We start from the raw sequence: 25,835 nt of genomic DNA, 5'->3' as shown, positions 1-25,835 counted from the left end.
GTTACTGTGTGACAGATGGCAGCAGAGGGCCACTGTGACAGCCTGGCGTCTGGCATGGAAGTGCACACTAAGCAAAGGTGTGTCACTGAATTCCTCCATCTGGAAAAGGTTGCACCCATTGACATTTGTCGACACTTGCTGAACATTTATGGAGACCAGCCAGTGGATACAAGCACAGTGAGGCAGTGGTGGTGCATTTCAGCAGTGATAACAGTGGGTCATCTCCACTGGTGCAGATTGTTACATGCATGGCATACAGCCTCTGCTTCATTGCTGTTGAAAATATATAGCTAATGGTGGTGACTGTGTTGAAAAATAGTGTTTTTGTAACTAAGAATTTGCTCTATCAAATAGTGTTACTATGTGCTTTGTATTTGTTGTATTTTCCTTGAAAACAGGAAGCATTGCTTTTGGAGTGACCTATGTGCAGCATTTTGTAAGTCTATTATGTGCTGGCTTACAATCATCTAGTTTTGAATTGGAAAGCCAGACAGTGCCAAAGTGAACAAGAGTTGTTTGGTAGGTGATTTAGACTTTCAGAAGGACAGAGAGAAGATTTAAAAAAGAAACAAAAAATGACAACAAACCAAACCAAAGTAAGTCTTTCAGTAATAGACTAAGAGGTTGGTAACAGTAATTCCTGCCATATAATTTTTTTCTAATTTCTTTATTTCTTTCTTTCTTTGGATGAAGTTGGCTTGAACACCAGGCTGTTTCTTGAAATTAAATGTACTTAATAAGACATAAAGTACACATGTGTTTTAAATGGAAGCAGTAAGTCTTGCTTATTTTTGAAAGCCTGCAGAAGTCCACAAGAGTCTGTGATTGAATAGATATAGACCACAGTGTATAGATGATATTGTTTTGCCATGTAGTGTCTTAATGCAGGGAAATGTTTTTATTCTTAGCACTCCACCCAAAGGAGGCATATTCACAGTCAGTACAATATAACTAATTTAGCCCTTGCTTTTTGTCACTCAGTTCCTCCCAGCAGTGGAACTTACATTTGTGTCAATATAGTTTGCTATAACATGGAGGGACCTTATCAGTGCTGTCTTGGTGTGTTACTTTACTTAGTAATTGTCATATTAGAGGCAATGATTATACAGTAAGATACAAGTATTTATACTAGACCAAAAACAAAATACAGGTGAAATGAACAAATGAAAGCATTGCTTGTACAAAATTTTAAATAGATACTTTTTAAAAATTTTGGATGAGGCTATTTTAATAAAGGTGAGTATGTACTTGAATTATCATGTCAGGCTTCTTTTTCACATCAGTCTTTGAAATCAAACGCAAGGAATTTTTTCTATAATTTGCATTAATGTTACCCTTAATTTCCAATTAAAAGCATACACTTGGAGTTTCTGTGCTAATGATTAAGCAACTGTTTACAATTTTTAAGTGCAAAACAAAAAAAAGCTTTCTCTACTTCTCAAAAAGAAGCAGTTTTTAGTACAGTGAACATGGAGACATATAAACATTGGAGGAAAAATCAGAGTTCCTTATTTGTGTAACTCCAGCGTATCTGAGAAGACTTTTTATTGCAAGTTTGTGTTTTTGTAATAACAACATTTTGTTCTTCAATTTCTCACTTGTGTTGGATGAAGAATTTTTGGAATCTTCCTTATCTGTAGTAGAATGATTCATCAGTGAAAATAAATAAATGCTAGAAGCATTTACTAATTCTTTGCCTTGGGCAGATTTGAATTTATATGGTACTATGGTTCAGACTAAAAGTCAGAGTGGAAATTCGCTGCTCAGTGTTATCCAAAATTCAGTTAAAATAACTTTTCAAATCCTGTTTTTACCCCCAGATATTTAGTCTTTGCACATTTGATCTTACTGTATATCTATGCCCTTTTATTCAATTGAGAAATGTGGTGTAATTTTTCTTCTTCATAATCATTATCATTAATATACTGATCTCTGTGCTGTAATATAGTGAGAGCAATCTAGTTATGGAGAAGGAGGACTTCCTCTGAAGGGCTAGCAAATTATTCTGATGTGTGGAAGCTATAAAGTAGCCAGGTATCTGGAATGTCAGCATTGAGAAACTAAGCAGAACTGGATTTTGAAGTGATCTTCCTGGAGGACAAGTTCTAGGTTTGAAAGTTGAAGTCTTCATCAGCTGTCAGCCACATACTGAGAAACAGTATAAAATTAAGACAGGATATCAAGTAGAGCATAGAAGGGAAAAAATGGAGTTTGTATTGGAATATCACTGCAGGATTCAGATTATTTTGAAGAGAGAAAAATGGTAGGTACCAGCAGAGAAGTGATGTTTTAGTGCTTTTGACACCTTAACGTATTGTAGGGTTCTTTCACTTCTTTCTGCTCTTCAAAATTGTTAAATGGGAACTTCATTTTGTAAAGCAGTATCCTCTTGTTAGTAAGTGCATCACTGATGGGCTTTTTGTTGTTAAGTTCTTAGCAGCTTTTACGTTTAGTTTCTCATGGTCAGTTGTCAGAACAGTGCCTTCCTGATTTCAGCGGGGACACAGTTGATTGTCTTCGGTGTGTGATACGATGCTGTGTTTTGGCTCCATGAGAAGAACATTGCTGATAACACACCAATGTTTCAGCTGTTGCTGATCAGTGCTGCACAGAGCCAAGGATGTTTCAGTTTTTCAGCACTTCATACTGTCCTGCCAGTGAGGGTCTGGGGGGGGCACAGGTAGGAAGGGACTCAACCAGGGCAGCTGACTTAAATGGACCAAAGAGATACTACGTACTATGTGGTGTCGTGTAAAAAAAGGTATAACTGGGGAGAGTGGACTGGTGAGAGGCCTCTGCTGCTCGGGGACTGGCTGGGCATGGTCATGGATGAGCATGAGGTGAGCAGGTGCACTGTACATTAACTTTTTATATAGGTATACATTTATATTGTTGTTATTATAGTCATTTCTCTCTTTTTTTCTTCTTTTTTTCTGTTTTAGTAAATAATTTCTATTTTAATATGTGAGTGCTACTTTCTTTTTTCTTTTTTTTTTTCTCTTTTTTTCTGACTCCCTCCCCCATTTCACTGTGAGCTGGAGTAGTGTAAGCAAATAGCTGTTTGTTGCTGAGCTGCTGCTGGGTTAAACCACAAATGCATGTTATTTGCTGTCCCTGGAAAAGCTTGTACTTCAGAAAAGTTTGCATAGCTGAGCTGGTATTTGTGCATAGGGAATTTAAAAGTGAACATACTCTGTTTGGTTATGTATTCAGGATTTTTAACACGTGTTTATCATCAATCAAGTATATTTATCATGTCTCCCTACCTCATTACGTTTTCTGTGTTTAGTGTCTTTGACTGTTGGTAGTACCAGTGGCTTTCTGTATGCTTTAGTGTAGTCATACAGTAGTTATATCAAAGGAAAAATAACTGTCTTGTAATGTTGTTTAGTATGAACATTAGAGACATACAGATCTGATACTATTCTCAGTACCTCCACTGACTGCATTCAAGTTGTTTGATTCCTGTAAAATGAGTTTAGAACTATTCTAAGACCTATATGATGCTTGACTTGTGGAAGATAGTCACTAAAAACCACAACACTGTAGCTCTTCATGTTTGCTTGGGTCTGTAAGTATTAGTTTAAAATGAGTTCAATAGTAGTGCTCAATAATGTGTTACATTTTCAAGAATCTGATTGGATAGCTTACACTGCTTATTTAATAACCTATTCTTCTAGTGGGGTTACAGATTGGTTTCCATTTTTATGTTTTCTGTGGGACTCTTGTAGCATAGTATCAGATTTCCTAAGTGCTTCCACCTCAAAACAGCTAAGATAGTTTCATTTAGAAAGAAGAAAGTGTAATTGCAAGCAACAATAGGAATGTTGACTGTCGAAGAAGCAACTTCTGCTTGGCCTCTAAAAAATCAACATTGTCTCTGTGTGGAGTTCCTTTTTCAGATAAAGGAGGCTTGACTTCATAATTTATGGCCAATATGTTCCTTCTTACAATTTTGATTCCCCCAGAAACTTAAGTGATTTTAGCTATTGAGAAAGGAAGTGGTTTTGTCCACTGTTTTGTGGACTGGGATACAGCACTAAGATTCAGAAAAGCTCAGAAGTTTTCTTACTAGTGGATTTAAAATGAGTCATGACATTTCCAGTGGCTGCTTCTTTGATGAGGTGTCCAGTCCTTTGCAAAACTGGACTCTATTAAATTATCACAGTACCACAGCTTTCTTTCAAAATAAAGGACTTGGGCTCATGTACTGTTTTGTCTCATTTCCTTAATAGAAGAAAGTTGTTGAAGTTCTATTTGTGTACTGTTTTCCTTGATTCTCTCACTGTTCACCTCACCAATCCAGAGGCACAGAGTATGCAGATGTGTGTGCCCTCTTGCACAATGCATCATCTGCCAAGAACTGGAGATTTGCATCTGAGATCTGTACTGTTAACATGAAATTAAAGGTTTGAAAGGGCATTCTCTTTGGCATGGAGCTTCTGTCCTAGAATAACAGTCTTTTATAGATAAGAGTTTTGATGGACTGGTTTAATAGATATTTTGTTGTATAGGCATATGAGTAAGTGCATACATAGATCATTAACACCTTTGCTCATATTAGATTGTTGTGGGTTTTAAGCCACATCTAGGGCAGAAGAACTAGTAAGTTTTAAGTTTTATTTTAAATACTATAGTTTATATCCAAACTGTAGATTTACTGTTTAGGAATCGATACAAATTAGTTGTCCCATTAACAACATTCTTGAGCTGCGTGTGTTTCTACTTTAGTTTGCAAGTTCTGTCAAAAGAAATTGCAAATTAAGCTGTGAGTTAAGAAAAACTGTCCAAATGTACATAGATGCACATACATTTTGAAAGCTGAGTATAATAATGAATTGGTTTAAGTACAGGAATTTTAGTATTCATTTGCAGGTCTGTGGTATGCTAGCAATCAGTTTACTACCTGCTTGTCACTAATTTTAAAAATAGAAGTGTAAGAGTTATTTTCCTGGGGTTTTATTTTTATTGTGAATTTTTACTTCATTGCTGAATGTATGGTGTTTTTTAAAAAATTATCTTTTTTCCTTCTCTCTTTGTCATTATTATCATTTTTTTTTTCCAAAGTCTCATATAGTCTAAGTGAGAACTATATGTATAATTATAAAATAACATGGCTGTACTGTACTCACTCTGAGGTGATGGCAACGCTTACTTTTTGGGAGCGGAACATTTAACAAGGAAACAAAAACATAGATTATTGTAATTGAGCAAATGCCAATTTTCTGGAAGACAACAAAATTATACCAAAGTTAACAAAATGATATCTTGTTTGTTTTTAACTTCTTGTCAATTATAGTAGCATTTCATCAGTTTCAGCATCCAAAACCTGATCTGCTCACTGCAGAGCAGAAGGAATACATTTACTGTGATAAATACCTCTTTAAAATGCATGCAACTGAATGTCGATTTAGTATCGTATGTGAAATTGTTTAATTTTGCCATTGCAGTTGAAATAGTCACAAGAATAAATAACTGCTCAACTAAAAATCTAATTTGGATGGCTAGAATAATGAAGGGAAAAATACGATAAGTAGTTGTCAATATTAAAGCAGGCTGAAGGAGGAAGGCTTCAGGCCTTGTGGTAGGTAGAATGAAACAGCAGATTTGAGTATCCACAATCCTTTCAGTATTAAATTTTCAGTAAAATAAAATTACTTGTATATGAAAACATAGCCTTTCCCCAGCTCTCTTTTTTTTCCTGATCAGCTGATGAAGAGACTAGCAGCTCGCTGCTTTGCTGGCTTGTTAATTTTATCCCCACTAACTGTGATTTCCGATAGCCGGCCTGCTGATAGTGGTAAGGTAAATATCCTTTTTCATTGCTGTCTTGAAGATTCAGTAGAACTACATCACAGGCATGTGTAGGTGTTTAACACATCAAAAGTCGGTGCTCTCTGTAATTCTATGTACAACTGAGTGCTTAAGGAGAGCAGTGACATTAACTGTTGACAGCCTTGCATGCTGTATTTATTATTAGCATTTCTAGCTTCCAAGATATGCAGAGAAATTTCTTTATCTTTGTTAGCTGCAGTGGTTTGTAGTGGGTGTCCTGCTTTAGCCAAATGAATATTAATGAATTTGTGTGTAGATTTTTTTTCATTCTTTTTTCTTCCTAACTCATCAGATCTCAAGCCTCCTTCATAATGGTTATCTGAGTGCTGTGGAAGCATGATGTAAATTGTCTTTTCATTATTAAGGCCTACTTTCAGGCTGTCCCTCAGGATTCTGTGTTCGTGTTTGTTCTGTGGATTTGCACATTGGAGAATGCATAGGAAACAGATACTGAAATCCCACTGGTGTTTTTAACATGCCAGGTTGTTCTGTGTTGCGCACCAGGTTTTGTTCACAAAACGTTTTTCAGGAGACATTGTACACAATTGAATGAAATTATGTCTGGGCTGTAATGACTCTTTTCATATAGATTGTTATGCTCACATGATCATAAATATTAGCCATGTTTGGTGCTGTGGAAAAATGAAGGTAATTGCCTTATGATTAGAGCTCTTTCAGCTTCGAGAAAGGATTGATTAGCATTTGCATGTTCTCCAGGCGATATTGAGAGGCAAAAGGGACAAATATCAACAGCAGTTATGTTCTGAGAAAGCATTAATCAGAAAGACTAGTTTTAGGGTTCTTTTCTTTTTTTCTTTTTTCTTTTTTTTCCCCCTTCTTTTCTTAATAACAGTTCCTTTATGACCTAGGTTTTTTTTCTTCCTTTTTTTTCTTCCTTTTTTTTTTTTCTATTTTTTTTTTTTTTCTTTTTTTATTATTTTGGAGCGGGAAGGGGGGTCTTTCCCAAGGCAAGAAAAGTTCAGCTTCTTTATCACATGGAACTGTTAGTCATTGTGTGAGCAGATTCCTTTTTTTCCCTTGTTTTTTTTTGTTTTTTTGTTTTGTGGGGGTTGTTTTTTTGTTTTTGTTTTTGTTTTGGTTTTTTTTTGTAGCATTTTGGGGGTTTTTTTTGGTTTTTTTTTGTTTTTAATCTCTATGTATGGTGTTGCTGGGTCTGATTAAAAGCATACATCCAGGTAAAGGAAACTGGTGTTCATTGTTTGTGACTGTGTGGTGTTCTATTTTTCTTTCTTTCTTTTTTTTTCTCTCTCTCTCTCTCTTTTTTTTTTTTTTTTTTTTTTTTGCATCCCATGCTATGAGTGCTTTTTACTGCAGAGCACTGTATTGTCAGTTCTTCTGGCTCTTTTCTTAGATACTATTGTAGAAGAAAATTATATACTTAATAGTTGGCTTTAATGTTTAGATGATTTGTAAGTCACTTAAACTATTTGGAAGAGAATCTGATTCTTATTGTTACTGCGTAAGTTAGCTGTGCATTGTTTGTGTGAACAAAGAGCTGTGTGTGATCTGGTTTTGGGAGCAGAGTGTAATGTAGATTGTCCTGGTTGAAATCAAGCAACATAAAATTCTGTTCTGTGTGCAACTAAATAATCAAGAACTGCCACTGATGTAACAAACAACTGTTTCCTGTATATTTACTGACACAGTACCACAGGCCCTCATTTTCTGTGAAACTGTGACATGGTGTGAAATTTAAGGTTCAGATAAATACTTATTTTTTTAGAGAACTGAGGGATTTTTAGAATGAATTAGTGTGTAGTGTGTCTTTGCCAGCAACTCAGTTTTTCGTTGAAGTCTTTTTATACAAGGAAACTTTTCATATAAGTAAACTGAATACTTAGAGTCGCATTATCTGCATCCTTTGGGGTTGCACTTATGCTTTTAAATATAGTCTGTTATTTCTTTTTGCAATACATCCTTTGTTTTAAAATTGTACTTTTTGAATCCATGACTTTCAGGCAATCGAAGACGGCAATTTGGAAGAAATGGAAGAGGAAGTCCGGCTTAAAAAGCGGAAGAGACGAAGAAATGTGGATAAGGATTCTGGGAAGGATGATGGAGAGAAAGCAAAGAAAAGAAGAGGCAGACCTCCTGCAGAGAAGTTATCACCTAACCCACCCAAACTGACAAAACAAATGAATGCCATCATTGATACGGTGATAAACTACAAAGACAGGTGAGCACTCTGTCTCTCTTTTCCCTCCACCTTCCTGTCCTGCTTCAGTTTTATTTTCAGTCTTCAGAATGGATTGCTTACGTTGTGTTTCTGAAAAGTAATTCCTCGTAGGGCTTGATCCTGGAAGGCTTGATCCTCCTTAATCATGGAATTGCATAGCATCATAGAATCATAGAATGGCCTGGGATGAAAAAGGAACTACGATGATCATCTAGTTTCAACCCCCCCACTAGACCAGGCTGCCCAGAGCCACATCCAGCCTGGCCTTGAATGCCTCCAGGGATGGAGCATCTACAACATCTCTGGGCAACCTGTTCTGTTGTAAATGGAGTGTAGGGAGTTTAATGTAGAGAGTTTAAATTTTGAAGACCCACCTGATAGGAAGTTGTGGAAATAAAAAGATATTTTAAAAAAGCAAAAAATCCTGGTCATCAAACCATTTCAGTATCATAAAATAATAAATAGCTTAGCCTAAGGAATAAACGTAGGTTCTAAACCAAAATATGACTTGCAGAATTTTTTACTTGGCAGGTTTCTGAATTGAAAATCATCTTTGCTTCAGGAGGAGGAAATTGAGAAGTTGTTAGTTAATAGCACCTTTGAATCAGATTTGTTTCAGGAAGTTGTGGTTTTGAACTCTGCTTTTTATCTCCCAAAACTTAGTATAGCCTTCTTGTTTATATATCCTTTCTTAGCCATATGTTGAATTACATGCATCATAGAAAGGCTGATCTTAGTTAAATTAGTATGAAATGCATTCAGAAACAATTGTGAAGTATTTGCATGACACACAACAGTGTAACAGTACAATTTTTGCATGTAAGGAAACATGCACTGACTTCAAATGGCACATTGCACTTCTTCCTTTTTGCAGCTTCTGTTCTAGATATGGCTGCAGAAATTTAACTTAGGTAGTATTTGGTGAAAGATACAGAGCCTGACTTCTTTGGCACGGTAAATGTTGAAGTGAATCATTCCGTTATCTGTGGACTCTCTGGTTGTCAAAGGTTGTTGTATTAGAAGAGGACACACAGCAGTGAACAGGATGAGCAGGAAGCTGACTACAAAGTCAGTATATTCATATATAGTATACTCATCTCATGACAGGATCAAAATGAGCAGGTGATGTGCGCTTGCAGCCCAGAAGGCTAGCTGTTTTCTGGGTTGCATCAAGAGAAGTGTGACTGGCTTCTTGTGAGTCCGCACTTGGAGTACTGCTTCCAGTTCTAGGGCCTCCAACACAAGAAGGACATGGAGCTGTTGGAGTGGGTCTGGAGAAGGGCCATGAAGGTGATCTGAGGCGTGGAGCACCTCTTCTATTCAGTGGTAGATATCCAACTAGTTGTAAAACACTGTTAAAGAGCTCTATGCAAGCCAGTGAAGTTAGCATTGAGGTCACATCCTCATGGAGGCATTTCCCATTTAATAAAGCAAATAGTAGAAAAATAGGGAAAAAATCAGTTCTTATGCACTGTTAAAATCTCCAGCTCTGTTTGGACACTTTGTAGTGAGAACTGTTGAGGACTTATCAGACTCATGCTACTACCTCCTTTCAGGCTGCTTTGCTTTGGATTCCACTCTTGGATTATGTCCTTTAGGCTCTTCTTTGTGTTGATAAGTGTTTATCTTATGTACTGCTAAAACAAATAGTCATACCTGAATTAGTGTAGTAAGTGCTGTGGAGAAGTAAAAATGTGTGTTGAAATCAGTGTTGCATTCTTAATTTTTACCTCTGCTCTTTACTCAGCTTTGAGTATCAAAGGATAAAATATGTTACCAGCTGTAACAGCGCAGAACTACAGATACAGAGCATTTTTCTCTTCTCTATTATAAGTGAAGCCTACTTATAGTATAAATTTCATCTGTAATACTTTAGACTGAAGAATAAATCCTCAGTGAAGGAAAAACAACATAGATGGTCAGAATCCTCTGACCTCAAGGAAGAATGTCCTAAGGCTAAGACAGAGAAACAGTCTTAAAAGATTTTGCATTATGCTTTTTTGCTTTTTTTCTTACTTCAGCTTTTCCAAATTTTTGCAGCATCTACTTGGATGGAATACAGCTGTGGATAAAAACTTTGGATTAAGTAATCTGGTTCCTTCATTGTAAATTAGATGGACAGATGGAGAAAAGAGTACAGTTTGATAAATTAAGGAAAACAGCTCAGTTATTGAAGTTTTAATGTGGTTGAGATCTGAATTTGCTAGGATAGAAGTATCATGAAATGTTAATATTAAAGTGAAGGATAGTCTTCTGGGAAAAGGCTGATTCTTGACCTGGATGAAAGAGAAAGAATAAAGGCTGTTTCTAGAAAAAAAATGGTGAAGAAGTCTGAAACTGTTTCAGAATTGTCTTTTTGAGAAAAAGAAGTGAGAATTCCCAGAAGTGAGTTTAAAGCTTGCAGGAAATACTGAACATTCTGGAAAATATTTCTTGATTTATATTAATAAAAAAGGAACAGGGAAAGATGTAGTGTGCATTGAGGGTGACACAGTAAATAAGTCATAGAATTGTGGACTGACTTAGGCTGGAAGGTACCTCAAAGCCCTTATGGTTGCAGTCCTATGCCATGGACAGCATTTCCACCCACTAGGTCAGGCTGCCCAGGGCCCCATCCAACCTGACCTTGGACACCTCCAGGGACAGGACATCCACAGCATCTCTGGTACAGTGCCTCACCATTCTCCAAGTGAAGAATTTCCCTCTAACATCTAAACTAAATCCCCCTGTTTTAGTTTAAAGCCATTTCCTCCTGACCTATCATTGTCTGCATGTGCAAACTGTTAGTCACCCTTTTGCTCATACACTTAGTTCAAATACTGAAAGGCTGCAGTGTGGTCTCCCTGGAGCCTTCTCTTCTCCAAGCTAAACAACCCCAGATCCCTCAGCCTTTCTTCATAGGGCAGATGCTCTGTGGCCTGCAGAATTAAATGAATGCTAATTTAGCTCTCAATAAGAATAATGATATTGGCTGTGAAGATGAAGGGATAGTAAGAATATAGGTAGGACAATTGCAGGGCAATGAAGTATTAAAAGAACTATACCATTTAGCACGGAGAACACTACTGCCAGTATGGACAAGGAAATATATGTCATTACTTGTGATGAACTTGTTGTTTCTTATGAAATACCTTCCTTGAATAAGGAAGATTAGTCTGTACTTAAACTAGTATAAATAGCTACTTTAGTGTTAACGAGGTTGAGAGAGTCTTGCAAGAGGAAACAGGGTTTTTTATTTATTCTCATACAGCCCAGTCTGAGAGAGGAAGATGATTGCTTTCAGTAAATTCACCTGAGAAACAAAGAAAGCATGAACACCAGAAGAATGTAGAAATAAATGGAATACACAAGGTTATGTGAATGTAAACAGTCAAGAATGCATTCAAGTTAGTAACTAAAAAGAATTCTGGAACATCCTTCTGTAGGGAATAATGGAGCAAAAATACCTATCTAGATTTAGATTCCTTGATTTAAAAAATTGATATGATTGTTTATTACTAGGATCTTAGATACAATGACCTGGAAGCACATTGATCCCGATCCTCCAGTGTAAAATTTATACATTGCCTTTACAGGCTCTGTGTGAAATAAATTTTAGTATATTTTAATTTGATATTGTGTTGAAATTACTTCTTAACTTCCCAGTAGTGTTTTGTTGCCTTTACAACTCCAGTACCTCATTTTAATATTGCTGTATAAATCACCTGTTTAGAAGAGAGTGCATCAACCCAGATTACTGTCATTCATTTCTAGTTCTGATGATTGTAATTTTTCTTCTGTTCCCCCTAAAATTAGGAATGCCCATAAGATTGCTTAGTTATCTTAGTGGAATCTTAGTATGGAGAATAACATGTAATATGTATGTTGTATCTTTGGAAAGTGCAGTTAGTCTGGTCATCCAGTTGAAATGCTTTAGTCTTTTAAAGAGAAGAACAGTTTTACTGGAAAGAGAAGTTAATTTTCTGACTAAGGAATTTGCATACCAAATGCTTGAGGTGACTGACTTTGCATCATGCACATGAATGCTTACTTTCAAAACCCATCGTTTTCATTCTTTGAAGGTTTTGTTGTTGTTCTAAATTATTACAGAGGAAGACAAGCTGTGAGAATTGCTTTACTTTCTTGATTGTTGCAATTAAGCAAAGAATGATAATTCATTCCTCATAATCCTTCAGCATCCATACAAATCTGCTGTTCACTTTTGCCTTGCATCAGAGTTTACAGTTTAGGCGCCTGTTTGGTGCACCTGCTGTTTTGCATTACCTTTGCTTAGATAGAAACATTATACTTAAAAGCCCCATGACCTTATCAGGTCAATTACAGGCAGTGATTTGCATTTGTGATCCAACTCCTCAGCTCATCTGCCTTGGCTAGACTAAGGACTTAAGTGCTGTGCACACTAGCTTCACAAGGCCTCCACCTTGTATTGGTGTAGCTGTTGACCACATTTAATAAAACTGGTAAGAAAATTGGAGTTGTTGTTCCCTACCCGTGTTTCCTGCTTATGCAAGAGGCTTCACCTGTCTGTGATTCCTTATATTATAATCACTGCCTCTTTAGAAGTAAAATGTTCAAATAGTATTCTAGTTCTGATAGAGCATAGCTCTAGGAGAGAATATTTTCCTCTGTATGTGAAATGAATTTTTTTTTTTCCAAACTTTTTCTAGTGGTTTTCTCACGTTGGCAGTTTTTAACTACTGTAATACAGTGAGTAATGTAATTAGCCATTGCTGATCTAACTGTTAATTAATTATGCCAACTGGTACTCTTTAAGTATTCAAACATGCAGAGGAAATAATTCTTATTTATAGTCAAGCCAAAGCTATGGAGTATATAGCCATATTTCAGAAATAGGAGTATATGTACTTGTTTCAGTTTCAGTGATAGGGACAGGTCTGCCATTTATTACTGTAGTCAGTTTCAAAAAAGATGAATCACTAAAAACTTATAACAAAAGTGAATAATTTCCCTGCCTACATGGATTACTCTTTGAAGCTGTATATAGTGAGGTGGTTGTTCTAATGTTTTCTTTAAATTCTTCACACACACAATTGTTTTGTTTTGATTGTTCAGCAAACGTCATTTTGAGTTTCACTCACATAGGAGCTGTAAATTTGTATACTGTGTTTCTGGGTGTCAGCATTCATTCTAACCACTCTATACTGGATTTCAGTGTTAACAAAGAAATGTGAGATTTGCTAGAAATACAAGAGCATCATACATCTTCATCCTTGTAATTGTCTTTCTCTTTTGAATCCTAGACAGAAAGTGGTTTGATAGGTGGGTCGCAGCTTGCTTCTGGCTTCACGCTGCCAGGGAAATGGGGAACGAAACCAGATATGCATGAATTAAGCCTAATTGTTTCTGCATTTATTTCTGCTAACAATAATACTTACCAAATGAGTGGAAATATGTACTTAGGCACACATTATAAGCAATTCCAAGGTAAAACTGGAAGCACTGAACACAAATAGTTTCTAAGCAAAAATCTTTAAAAAAAAAAAAAATTAGTAATTTCTCTTAATGAGTTTTAGCTTGCTTACCATTTAGGTATTTGCATGTGAGCAAATAGGACTGATGCAGTAAGCTGTCAGCCTTGGTTGTTTCGCAGTCAGCTCTCATAATTTATTCTGATCCTTCTTCCCTTCAGCATGTATCCTGCTAGTTGCCAGGCAACCGTAAGTGATTTTTTACTGCGCATGCAGTAGTTCTGCTAGTTGTTGTTATTTTTTTCTAATTATAAAAGTGAGGATGGGAACTGAAATCTGAATATTGCTTTAATAATGCTTAATTATTAATAATTTGCTCCATTTGTAGCAGTGACACAGCCCATGACTGTCAGAAAGCATCATATGATTTTACAATATAGGCAAAGAGCAGAAGATAACAGTCCTTGTGAGAGGAGGTTCTATAAAAGTGGTACAACAGAATAAGCTGTTATTGATCTTCGTAGACAAAATCAGGCATTCCTTTTCTGTCTGTTGCATATTTCATGCCCTTAGTGCTTTGTTGTTCCTTTTTTTTTTTTTCATGACCTTAAGTGATTCTCAGTAATTAATTACATCAAACAAAAGCTTGAAGGTTTTCTGTGGCATTCTTAGTTTAATAGACTGTGTGAGCAAGCTGCAGTTGGCTAGATTTATACCTTGAAAATAAAATATTGCTATTGTAATAGTTTACTACTGCTTTCTTTTTCAAATAATACAATATAAGGGTTTGTGCAGCTATGTAGAAAGGAGGGGAAGGGGGAAGAATTATGGAGCTATTGAATAAAAGGCTGTGTAATTATAGGAAGCTTTTTTAATAGTGCAAATATGCATAATGTATTTCAGAATCTGCTGAAAATCAGGTTATGAGAAGCTGTTCATTCTTAAATAATACTTAATATACTGCCAGACTCTGAAATGTACTTGAAGCAGCACCTGCATTAGTGATTTTCTATTTCTTCTCAAATAGATGTCTTTGTAAGAAGAAAGCTGCTAAAGTTTAAAATACAGTAGTGATAACTCAGTGCTTGCATGCCACATCCAAGTCCACACTGTATAAAGTTTTGAGAGCAACTTTGTATTTTGTAAATTGTGTAGTGTGTTCTTAATACATTGTCGTTAGTAGTCTGAGAGGAAGACGGGTTCTGTTATTTGACATGACACTGTGACTTACAGACATCATTAACAGGATCAGCAACTTCAAATCCATAGTATAAACAACTGCCACTTTGGCAGGAGAAGTATTAAATTAATGAATTTTACTCTTTAGTGTAATTCATTACTGAAGGAGATGTGAAGATAGAGTGGCCTGAGAGCATCGAAGTTATTTTCTATCAGGACAGAAATGATGGAATCTGGGATGACACTTTTATTGTCATTTCTTCATTTTGTTTATTTTGGTAACAGTGAGATACCCAAGTGAACTAGATTTATTTGGGAAGGTTGGACAGTGTGATCTCCAGAGGTCAATCCTACACCCTATAATTCTGTGAGATCTGTTGGCTGAGGTTGCTAGTGAACTGCCTGGAGTATGAGGAGCAAATGGTCTGAAAGGTTGACCATTCCAGTATTTGTGTAGTGTATATAGGCTTAACTCTTACCTTCCCTGATGGAGTGGCACAGTGCACCTTCTTATCTCACCGTGCATCCACGGCACCAAGAAATGTGGTTTTGTATTTGCCATAATCTTTTCTAAACAGCCAGGAGACAGTCTGGCAGTTACTGTAAGAAGACAAGGGGAACAGGGTCTGCTGCTGCAAATCAGAAAAAATTACGATGAGGTAGGGGCATTTACAGTGTTAACACTGGATAGAAAAATACTCTAGATGCAAGTTGTCCCTAGGAATATCAGTTGGATGACACTGATTAGGAAGCTATGATTGAACTTCAGTATTACTGTCCTCTTCGGTGCAGAGTATATAATGAGCAAAAGTGTCCTAAGAACAGTAATAAATCTTGGATTAGGTGAGCAACAGCTTCTTAAGAAATGGCAAAGTTCTGTTGGTTCATTCTTCTTTGTTCACTGATCTCTAAGATTCCCAAAGCAAGTTTGTGCCTCTAAAAATGCTTGTAATAGATCAAACATTAAGAGATGTCTAAGATATGATAGGCATTCATGAATTTCATGAAGGACAAAGCTGTTCTGTACTTCTCACTGTCCTTATCTTCTGTAGCAGAATTGCCTCAATTAACCTTTGATCCAACATCAATTTAACATGTCTGTTAAGATCCCACACTGTTATGGAGGGTAGCTGCGAGATTGAAGCTGAGGTAAAGGCTGAGACTAGGTGGCAACCTTCTCTTTGCTCAATTTCTATGAAGATTTTGCATGTTAAGTTACCATCCAAAGGTGGAAATTAGAAAAAAGGGCTGTGAGAGAGGGGAGTATGAGAACAAGAGCCAGGAAATGGCATATGAATGCTCTGTACAATGAGTTACAGTTCTTCTCAACAGAGATTTTTTTCCACTGTTTTGTTGTGAGATTCAAAAACAAAAAAAAACAACAACAACCCACAGCCTTAAGCTTGTAAGGGCCATCAGTACATTTCATCTCCAAATATCTCGCAGTCATCTATTAGCTGGAGAGCTACATGTGGGAAAAATAAATAAATAAATAAATATAACTTAATAGAGGGTTAACGATGGTAAGTCTGGAAACATTAGGAGTTCCAAACACCTTCAGATAATGTGACATGTTCCTAGAGAATGAGAGGATTTTTGGTAATCCATCACATTATTTCAGATGATTGAAGAAGTACAAATCACAGTAGAGATTTTCAGTGCAGTTAGTGTGATCTTCCCAGGATCCTATCACTCATTGAAGGCAGTTAATAATGTTTTTCCTTGTAAAATCTAGTTGTTCTGATAGCAGTCAGAATCTGCTATAACCAAAGTCAATATGAACAATTGGTGTGATGTGACCAGGAGATACAAAAAGAACTACAAAATGACTGAAGAATATAAACTTAGACTGACAGGAGGGAGGGATGCTTTGATTTATTAAAAAAAAAGTTTATAAAAGGGTAAAACTGCAGTTGTCAAAGCACTACAGTATTTCAATTCAAGTCCTTTTCCTGCTTTCATAGAGTTCCAGAACACTTCTGATCCTATAATGGTGGTGACATTTTAGGACAGTGCAGGAAGATTTGTATTAAATTGTAAACCAATTATCTGTATCAGTTTATTAAAATAATAATATGAGATTAAAATAATTGAAAGATCAATTTCTAGTTTTTTCAAAGAAGAGGGGTTGGGGTTGTATTTTTGCTGTTGTTGTTTGTTAATCTGTTTTTTAATGATTTGATTGTATGACTTGTAAACTTGTAGTAATTCTTGACTTTGTGGGTTTGTTTTTTTCAACAGTTCTGGACGGCAGCTGAGTGAAGTATTCATTCAGCTCCCATCGAGGAAAGAACTGCCAGAGTATTATGAATTGATAAGAAAACCAGTGGATTTCAAAAAAATAAAGGTAAGAGCATTTTTGGAAGTGGAGATACCTACATTTCTTTTTCTTAGACACAGGTGAGTTTTTAAAGTCAGTATTTGAATGACCACAGTATACACATTGAATCTATCTCTGTGTCTTGGATTTTAAACATTATCATATCCTTTGTGATACTGTATGATGAAGTTCATTTAGTTTGTATTGTAGTATGTTACGATAATTTCAAAGTTAAATAAAAGTTCAGCAGTTACATGAATGGTACTTCTAGAGATGACATAGAACCATAGAATGGCCTGGGTTGAAAAAAGGACAACAGTGATCATCGAGTTTCAATCCCCCTGCTGTGAGCAGGGTGGTTAGCCACTAGACCAGGCTGCCCAGAGCCATATCCAGCCTGGCCTTGAATGCCTCCAGGGATGGGGCATCGATAACCTCTCTGGTCAGCCTGTTCTAGTGGACATCTCAATGTGTGTTTTTTGTAAGGGACCAATAAAGAACCATATAAATAAATCTTTAGCAAGATAATACCTGTGGGAGAATATAGCAGTCCCTGAACTAACATGCAAACTCAGTTTGGCAGATGTTTTTTTGGCAACTTCTTGAGCATTAGATGATGTAACTCTGTAATGCTGTCCATATCATAGCATATTGTATGCCTGTGCAGGGAAAAAGAAATAGAAATTCCTTTTAGCAGAAAAGCTCAATTTTGTATTTTTTGTCCCTTCCACTCCACACAGCAATTGCATGTTGTTTTTTGTTTATTTTTTAACCTATTGCCCTATTGTGATACTTTTTTTAGTATTACATTATTTATATGTTTTATTGTTCCTTAGTTTCTTTTAAACAGGCACTTGTTTTGATGCATTTTTAAAGACAATGTATTTTCAAAAACTAATTCTATGTCTTGTCTGCTGTTTTTTGTTTTGTTTTGTTTTTTTCCTGCACCACTGCCTCTCCATACTTCTCATTTTCTTCAACAAATGCAACAGGAAAGAATTCGCAACCATAAATATCGGAGTCTTGGGGATCTGGAGAAGGATGTCATGTTGCTGTGTCATAATGCTCAGACATTCAATCTGGAGGGATCACAGGTCTGACCGAACTAATAATTGCACATACAGGTTTTCCCTTCCTAATGCTTTCAGTTCTTAACTGGTGATTATATTGTGCCTATAAATGCTGTGTTTTAATTCGTATTTTAAATAGAGGAAATTGACAGATTCTTGGAATTATTCAAAGTTCTCTGGTCAGGGCTGAAGTGGGAGCATGCAGACAATTTGGTTTTGAGTCCAGTTCTAAGATCAGCTTGTTTTGGTCTGTGTGTAGTTCCCAGCTGTTGTAAGACCATTTGAATCTCTGCTGGGTGCCTGTTCATGTAGAGTGATACATGGGTTTAGGCTACCAGATTGGATGGCAGAAGGAGCAGGTATAATAGTACAACTTTATTCCAGAGGTAGAGGAAGTGCTTAGTAGTGAACTCTTCAGGTCTTCTTGTACAAGATAGAAATTCAAGGTCCATATGTGCAGTTTGTGTATGAGTTTATATAATATTCTCTTAACCTTTGGGCTGATCTTTCTTTCTATATCCATCTTGAAAGTTAGTAATTCCAGTTGAGCCTCAGAGGTTTGCAAAGCAAAATTATAACCTCAAATGTTTTAAAGATACGATTGTGTTCAGTCCTGTAAATTAGGAACAGAGGATACTGATGCAAAATGAGAGACTACAAAATCTGTATAACAGATGAGAAAATTGTCACGTGATGTAGTGAAATGTAGCATAAGATGCATATTTTTACAGTGGAGCCTAAATTGTGGGATACAAATACAGTATGAAATTGAAGTAAAGGACATGAAAACCACATCAATAATGTGAAAAAGAAAAAGAAAAATTCCCTTCAAGAAGCCTAGGTAAATTTAGCTGGAGGTTTCATGTTGCCAGCATTAATGCATCATCTGAATAACTATACGTTATTGATAACCCTTTGCTAAACAGGTGAGTTTATATGAAAAATTGAGACATAAGAATGAAATTGAGCATGCAATTAGATAAAGGATTGATGAATACAATTGCTTGTTTTGTGTTTATTTTTCTTATATAGAGACAGAAAATGCTTTCTGTTATACGTATGTGTGATATTTTTACTGTGTTAAGTTATGTGGAAGCAGCCTATAAAAATATCTGTTAAAATTATTTTAATAAAAATAATGACAAATCAAATTGTGAAACAGAACCTTTACTAAATGTGCAGAAGTAAATTACCAGTTTACTGCTAAGTCAAGTAGCTGTGAATTAAATAAAAACAAACAGAAAAACAACAACAAAAACAAGAAAAACCCACCCAGAAAGTACCATTAAAATTGTTTAAGGGAGAGAATGACAGTAGTTTAAAAGGGATAAGTAAAAAGTAGTAGATATGTGAAAAAAACAGTTATGCTGATGGGAATGAGTTGCTAATCCAGACTGGAGGTGATAGATAATCCAGTGGAGGTGATAGATTTGATAGGAACACTCTTGGATGGGTATAAACATTCAAGATTTTGTTACCCTGTTTGGAAATAGGTTAACCAGCTTCAGAGTTCTTTTCTGTGCTAGCAGAGAAATTTAACTACCAGAGTTGGTATTACCTTTTATTGTATAAAGGCCAAAAAACCAGTATCTAGGTTTTGTTTGTTGTTGTTTATTCGTTTTGTTTGTTCAAGTTTTTATGTTGTATTCTCCTAACTTTTTGTTTCCAGTGAATTGTGGGACATTTTTCCAGTCATCCTCCAGTTTTCAAGCTTCCCTTACATTTGTTGTGATAGTTCAGTTCTATCCTTGCTGTGACGTACCAGTTTACTTGAATAAACCGGATTATTGTGTGCACACCCAAAACAAAAAGGCTACTTTGAGCAGAGCTGTTCAGATACAAAGCAGCATCAAGTGAAATTCTGCATGTTCTTTTTATTAGTGTTGATACATTTTTCTTGTGTCCAAGGAATTCCATTCGAGCCAGAACCTGATGAGAGGTTTTTCAGAGACAGACAGACTTCTTTTTGAGACTTCTGTGCTCAGTTTCACAAAGTTTTTGATGTTGTAATGGTCAAATGAAAAACAGACATGTAAGAAGTGCATGTCTTTTGGAAGAGAACATTTTTTTTGTTTAAGAGTTTGCAGAATTTTAAGTTTCTTTGTTACTGTTTTTTTCCTGTTTTGAAGGAAATTTTGCTGCTATTGCTGGTTGTTTTTGTTTGTTTTTTTTAATGATTCTTGTTGGAATCAAATTATTTATTAAAGTAAGAAAACTTTTATTTGCCTCGCTTTTCTGAATGCAGCCGTAAGTCTTTTCTGAGTCATAATAAACAGTGAGTATCTACAAAGAACTCCGTATTTAGAAAGATGCCATTTTTAAAAATCCCTTTATTTCTCTACGAAATTCTGTTAAAAGGTCCAGATCACAGTGAGATCTTAAGTATGTATTGACTGGAGTTCAAAATACAATGTTGTACTCTTCTTTAATTATTGTTATCTTAAAAATGTGTTTTCTCTGAGGAAAGACTGGCAGGTTATTGAGGGGCAACCCTAAGAATAATGTGATATGCTAGGCCTATGGGAACAAAAAAGAAAAACTAGGGGTCTTCTAGGGATAGGAAGCTTTAAAAATGTTAGGTGTAAAAGAATATTGGTGATGATTACCCTTCAAGGAAAAAAAAACAAAACAAAACTCTGGGATCTAAAATCCCATTAGAGGCACAATACAAAAGGGAAAAAAGCCACTTCAGAACAGTTGTAATGGTTATGTATCTTGGGTGTTGAGAAACACTTGTACCCTATTTATGAGCCATCTTGACATCTCTTAACAAAAGCCACTGGAGTACATATGGAGTTGGGAACAGGGAACTAGCTGCATTGAAAGGCACTTTTTCTGAAAGGTACTTGAAAATAAACTGAAAGAAAAGTTTGTGTATTTCATATGAAGTGTTCTGAACCAAGTTTTTCTAATTCTTTTTACTGAACCTGCGAAGTGTGAGAGTGGTTTTATCAGTTTTTTGTGTATAGCTTGTGTAATGACAGCCAAAAATCTTCCCATTATTATTCTCACATATGGACAGTGTTACTTTACGCAAGAAAATATTTTGTTTAACTGAAGGAGTAAGTGAGGATGGTGAGGAAATCACATACAGTTCATGAGCCTTTACTGTTACATATATAATTGTTCTTAATTATCCAGTGCTTTGTCTTCTTACCAAGAGAAGCAGACCGTCTCCTTTGTTAAGATGTTTGTGAAGTCTCAGTTGGGGAGACTATGATATCTCTGTTATGTTAATCTGAGAAGTGCATTAAAAGCCAGATGTGGTCTCATATATGGATGCTTGACGTTGAAAATCTGATGTGACAAAAGCTCTCAGCAAGTTAGCCCATGTTCAAGATACGGTGTTAAGCTTTGGATAGGCACTGATTTTTCAGTCCTTTTAGATCTGCAGGGAAGGATGGGATGCTTGGGATAAATCAGTTTTCAAGCAGCTGTTTTGGGCTTCTGGAAAAACAAATGATAATTAACATAATCCACTTTTGTAATTGAAGAGCTTACTGCTGAAGGTTGTCATGTTGGGAGGTTTTCAACACATAAAATGTAATGAAGACATGGAAGAGCCCTTGTGCTATTAGAAAGGGTAAAGAAAAACATTCTTGATTGGACTTTTAAACATATTTTAAGACTTCTATTTTTGTGAAAAATTTATTTATCTTTATTGACAATTTCTTTTTTTTATTCAGGACATTAATATTTTATGTTTATATTTCTTGTAAAGCATGCAGTGTTACTTGTAATTTGAAAAGGCTGTATATTCTGTAGGCTTCCAGCAGAAATGAAGGTCTGCAGTATGAATTTTTTCATGTTGCTTGATTTTACAGCTCTAACATAGGTTTGTATTTGCATTGTAGATCTATGAGGATTCTATCGTTCTTCAGTCTGTGTTCAAAAGTGCACGACAGAAGATTGCCAAAGAAGAGGAAAGTGAGGATGAAAGCAATGATGATGAAGATGATGATGAAGAAGAGGAGTCAGAGTCAGAATGTAAGTCCCCTCTAAATAAAGAAAATGTGGGGGGTAATTAAATGTTCTGGTTTCTGCTGTTAGATTGAGTTTTCCATAAAGGTATGTAACTTTTCACAAAGTTTACTGCATTCACCTTACGTCTTTGTTTTCTATTTCTTCTGGCTGTATTTCTTAATAGTAAGCTATTTTCAAACAATAGAAACAAACAACAGAAGAGCTACATGAAAACAGGTTTGACTGGCCATGACTGTTGATAAACCCTTTTTGTTCTATTCATATAATTTGTAAATAAAAGTAGTAGAAGGTTTAAGTACAGTTTTGATCCAAGTGATCAGCCTTTCAGGCATGATGCAGCATGAAAATCATCACCTGGTAAAGACAATGGTGCAAGTATTCTTCAGAGGGACAAGGACAATGTGAAACTTGGATTGTTTCAGAAGCAGGAGGTGACACCCATTCTTCAAAGGGCCAAGTTATGGGATAGGACAAGGCTGGACATAATGTCCTGCAGGTATTCAGGGTGTGATGTAGGAAAAGCTGGAGCATGTATTCTAAGAAGGGGAATGTTGAAACATTCTACTAGTATGTTCTCTCCCTTGGTGAAATTATTTGTCTTTTCCAGTTTGAAATTTAATGTGGTGCCTATATACTGTTCCACCGATTAATTAATGTATTAAAAGTGTCCTAGCATATTGACAGTCACAGGTGGAGCAAGGATTTCCCATACAAAAGATCTATCTCCATACAGCCTTTCAGTTCTTGCTGATTTGTATTTCTTTGGTAGAAAAAGAAAAAGGTGATTTTTATTCCAGATCTGCCAGTCATCTCCATTTATTGTTTCTGTAATTTAAAATGACACAGTTGTTTGCTTGTACAAAGGATAAACTTGTCTATATACAAGTAAGAAAGTATTTTTACGTTTGCATCTTCCCACAAAACCAGATACTACCTGCTGAACATGAAAAAGAAGAGGTGTAACAGTCAAGTTATACTCCATAGCTTAATACAAGTTATTGCTACAGTAGTCAAGAAGTAGAGAAGTAAAAGCAAGTATCTCTGGTTAATTGTTCAATGGTCCGGGAAAAAAACAGGGAGAGCATCTTCTTCTGCTACCAGGCGAAAATTTCTAAAAACAGAGACAGCACTTAAAAGTTGATAGGTGATTTTCAGTAGTTTATTTTATTCACAGTCATGTATACTTTTACACTTTCTGCAGCAAAATCTGTGAAAGTCAAAATCAAGCTGAATAAGAAGGATGAAAAAACTCGGGAGAAAGGAAAAGGCAAGAAGAGGCAAAGCCGAGCAAAAGCCAAACCTGTTGTGAGTGATGATGATAGTGATGAGGATCAAGATGAAAATGTAAGTTTTGTTGACTGAGACTGTGGAAGTGGTTACAGTGATTGCGTCTCTGCCCTGTCCTACTCGCTGTCAGAATTCTCACCTATTCATGCTTAAGCACATATTTAATCTGTATTCATCATCTTGAGAGAATTTGGCAAGGGTGTTAACTGTGTCTGGGTGTGTTTAGGAGATCTGGTCCCAGTGCTGAAAGACAAGAAGTCTTAATAGTTTGGGAAGTTTGGAGCTTATTTCTTGAAGCTGTCCCTACCTTCCTAGAACCTCTAAGTCTTGTGGTTTGTTTGCTTTCATCCCCAAATGAAAAATTCTTAGCTTGATTTTTTTTTTTTTTTTTGGTAGTTGCTTCTATAAATGCAGCAAATGAAAAAAGAACCCTTCCCAGTTGTTTTTAAACATCTGGATAGATAGAAATACTTGATGTTACCTTACTTGGTGTCTTTTCTTCTCAAAAGAAGCCTGCAGCAACTGCATTAAATGTCTTGAAAGAGAAATACTAGATAACTACATTTCTTAAGACTACTTTGATGTGTCGATTTAATTGTCATCTTCCTTCCTTTTTCTTACTTTTTTCTTCTTTAACAAATTCCACAGAATAGCTGGCAAAGAATTTCTCACTTGTCTTGTGTCTCTTACCTCTAGGACCAGTCGGAAGCAAGCGGAAGTGATGATGAGTGATCCATAGGGTTTATTTTCTTGGCAGAACTGACCCCTTCCCCTTCTCTTCTCCCTTCTCCTGTTTTACACCCAGTGAATTCATTTTGTCAAATAGACATTGGGTTGTTTCTGTATTCTCATTCTCTATAAATTAGCTTTAGGATAGTGCCAGACAAACGTATGATATCATGGTGTAAAAAAAAAAAAAAATTTAAAAAAAAATTAAAAAAATAAAAAAATTTAAAAAAAAGTAATGTTGTGACCAAATGGGCCTCGAAGATTTAAAAAACACAAGAAAATGACAAAAAAAAAAAAAAAAAAAAGCTTTTGATGGAAAATGTGGGTTAGTAGTATATTTCTATGGGATGGGTTTAGCTTGGTAATGGTTTGGTTTTGCCTGGTTTTGTCATTTGATAAGAACTTTTTAAGTGGCATCAGAAAGATGGGGAAAAAAAAAAAAAAGGAAGTCTTTTGTAGCATTGATAACCAGGAGAAGCCATTAAAAGTCACTGGTTATTTTATTGTTCATCAGGCAGTTTTTGAGGTTTCTTTTCTTCTGTATTGGCTTTTTTTTTTTTTTTTTTTACACTGTGGTACATATATGCAACTTTGTTTAATAGCTTCTATTTGTACAGTAGTTAGCCTTCATCCATTTTGTCCCATTTATGTTTTTCCACTTATGCTTGATGATCTTCAGAAAAATGCTTTTTGAATTGTATCAAATTTATGTCTACTGTAAACTTTGCTTAACTTTTTTCTCCTTGATTAAAAAAAGTTGGGTTGAAAAATGCTATTGAATATTGCAATCTATATAGTGTAATGGATGGCTTCTTTCATCAGACTGATCTTCTATGTTACCAATGTGGATTATCACCTTTTCCCTAAAGTGTACTTAATCTTTGCTTTCTTTGCACAATGTCTTTGGTTGCAAGTCATAAGCCTGAGGCAAATAAAATTCCAGTAATTTTGAAGAGTGTGGTGTTGGTGCTTTCTTAATAAAGAGATAATGTTGCTCAATAGATGCAGTCTTGTGTTAATGAGTTCCGCAAAAACCTTCTTGTAGTAGGGATGAGAGGCCAGGAATGTTTCCTATAGAGAGGTCCACTGTGGTCTGTCCTGAGCATATTAAGTTAAGAACTCATTCTAATGTCATGGAATTTTCCACAGAGACAAAGCATTTGATGCATACTAAAATAAAAATAAAGCTGAAGTAGTAAGATAATAATATGAATTGTAATTCATTACCTAATTACAATTCAAGTGATTAAGCAGCAAATTGAATGGTTTCTTTTTGCTTCAGAACGTGTATGACCACAGACATCAGTAGGCGTGAAAGCAGTCAGTTACACAGGCAGACATTTATGCAGTCAGTCCATCTATATATGAATGAGTTTATTTAAGTATTCCCCTGAGGTATAAAGGTTGTGATGTACTAAGATGTGGTAGTGTAAGTAAGTGCTTGAACTAAGTAGTATCTACAGTTAATTATCTACTCTGTGGAAATCAAAACTTCTTGAATTTGACATACATGCAATAAAAAATATGCAAACCTGCAACTTTGTATGTAAACAGAACCTTTCTTTGTTGCCTGAACAGTTTTTCAGGGAGAGTCTACATCTGATTAATTTATGCTGCTCTGCTATGTATTGATTACTTCCAGTATTTCCTCTAGCTCAGTTGAACACTGATTTTTTAAGTTTGCTTGGTACTTATTTGTGTGTATTAGCCCCACTATGAGAGAATTTGTTACCTTCAGAGAACCTTAGCAATTTCAAGCATTTCTTTTGTTGTAGGGGAGACATAATGGTCTTCAATGGTAACAG

At 35.8% G+C, this 25,835-nt stretch overlaps 1 protein-coding gene across 12 annotated transcripts in view; it reads left to right on the top strand.

Moving 5' to 3' along the window:
* Positions 1–24,983, top strand: part of SMARCA2 (SWI/SNF related BAF chromatin remodeling complex subunit ATPase 2) — a 100,070-nt gene extending 75,087 nt beyond the window's left edge. For all 12 annotated transcript variants that reach the window (XM_015848899.2, XM_015848900.2, XM_085530736.1 and 9 more), the window contains 6 exons: positions 7,815–8,032; positions 16,882–16,987; positions 17,953–18,054; positions 21,885–22,017; positions 23,216–23,358; positions 23,998–24,983. In XM_015848899.2, the coding sequence (XP_015704385.1) occupies positions 7,815–8,032; positions 16,882–16,987; positions 17,953–18,054; positions 21,885–22,017; positions 23,216–23,358; positions 23,998–24,033 (738 nt within the window). In that variant the 3' untranslated portion in view covers positions 24,034–24,983. The remainder of the gene's footprint in view (positions 1–7,814; positions 8,033–16,881; positions 16,988–17,952; positions 18,055–21,884; positions 22,018–23,215; positions 23,359–23,997) is intronic.
* The last annotated feature ends 852 nt before the right edge of the window (positions 24,984–25,835 follow it).

This window comes from Coturnix japonica, chromosome Z (genome assembly GCF_054131305.1).
Source record: "Coturnix japonica strain WE chromosome Z, WE-NBRP24, whole genome shotgun sequence".
Taxonomy (NCBI): Eukaryota; Metazoa; Chordata; class Aves; order Galliformes; family Phasianidae; genus Coturnix; species Coturnix japonica.
Note: the sequence above shows the minus strand (reverse complement) of the source record. Positions and strands in the feature narration are given on the sequence as shown.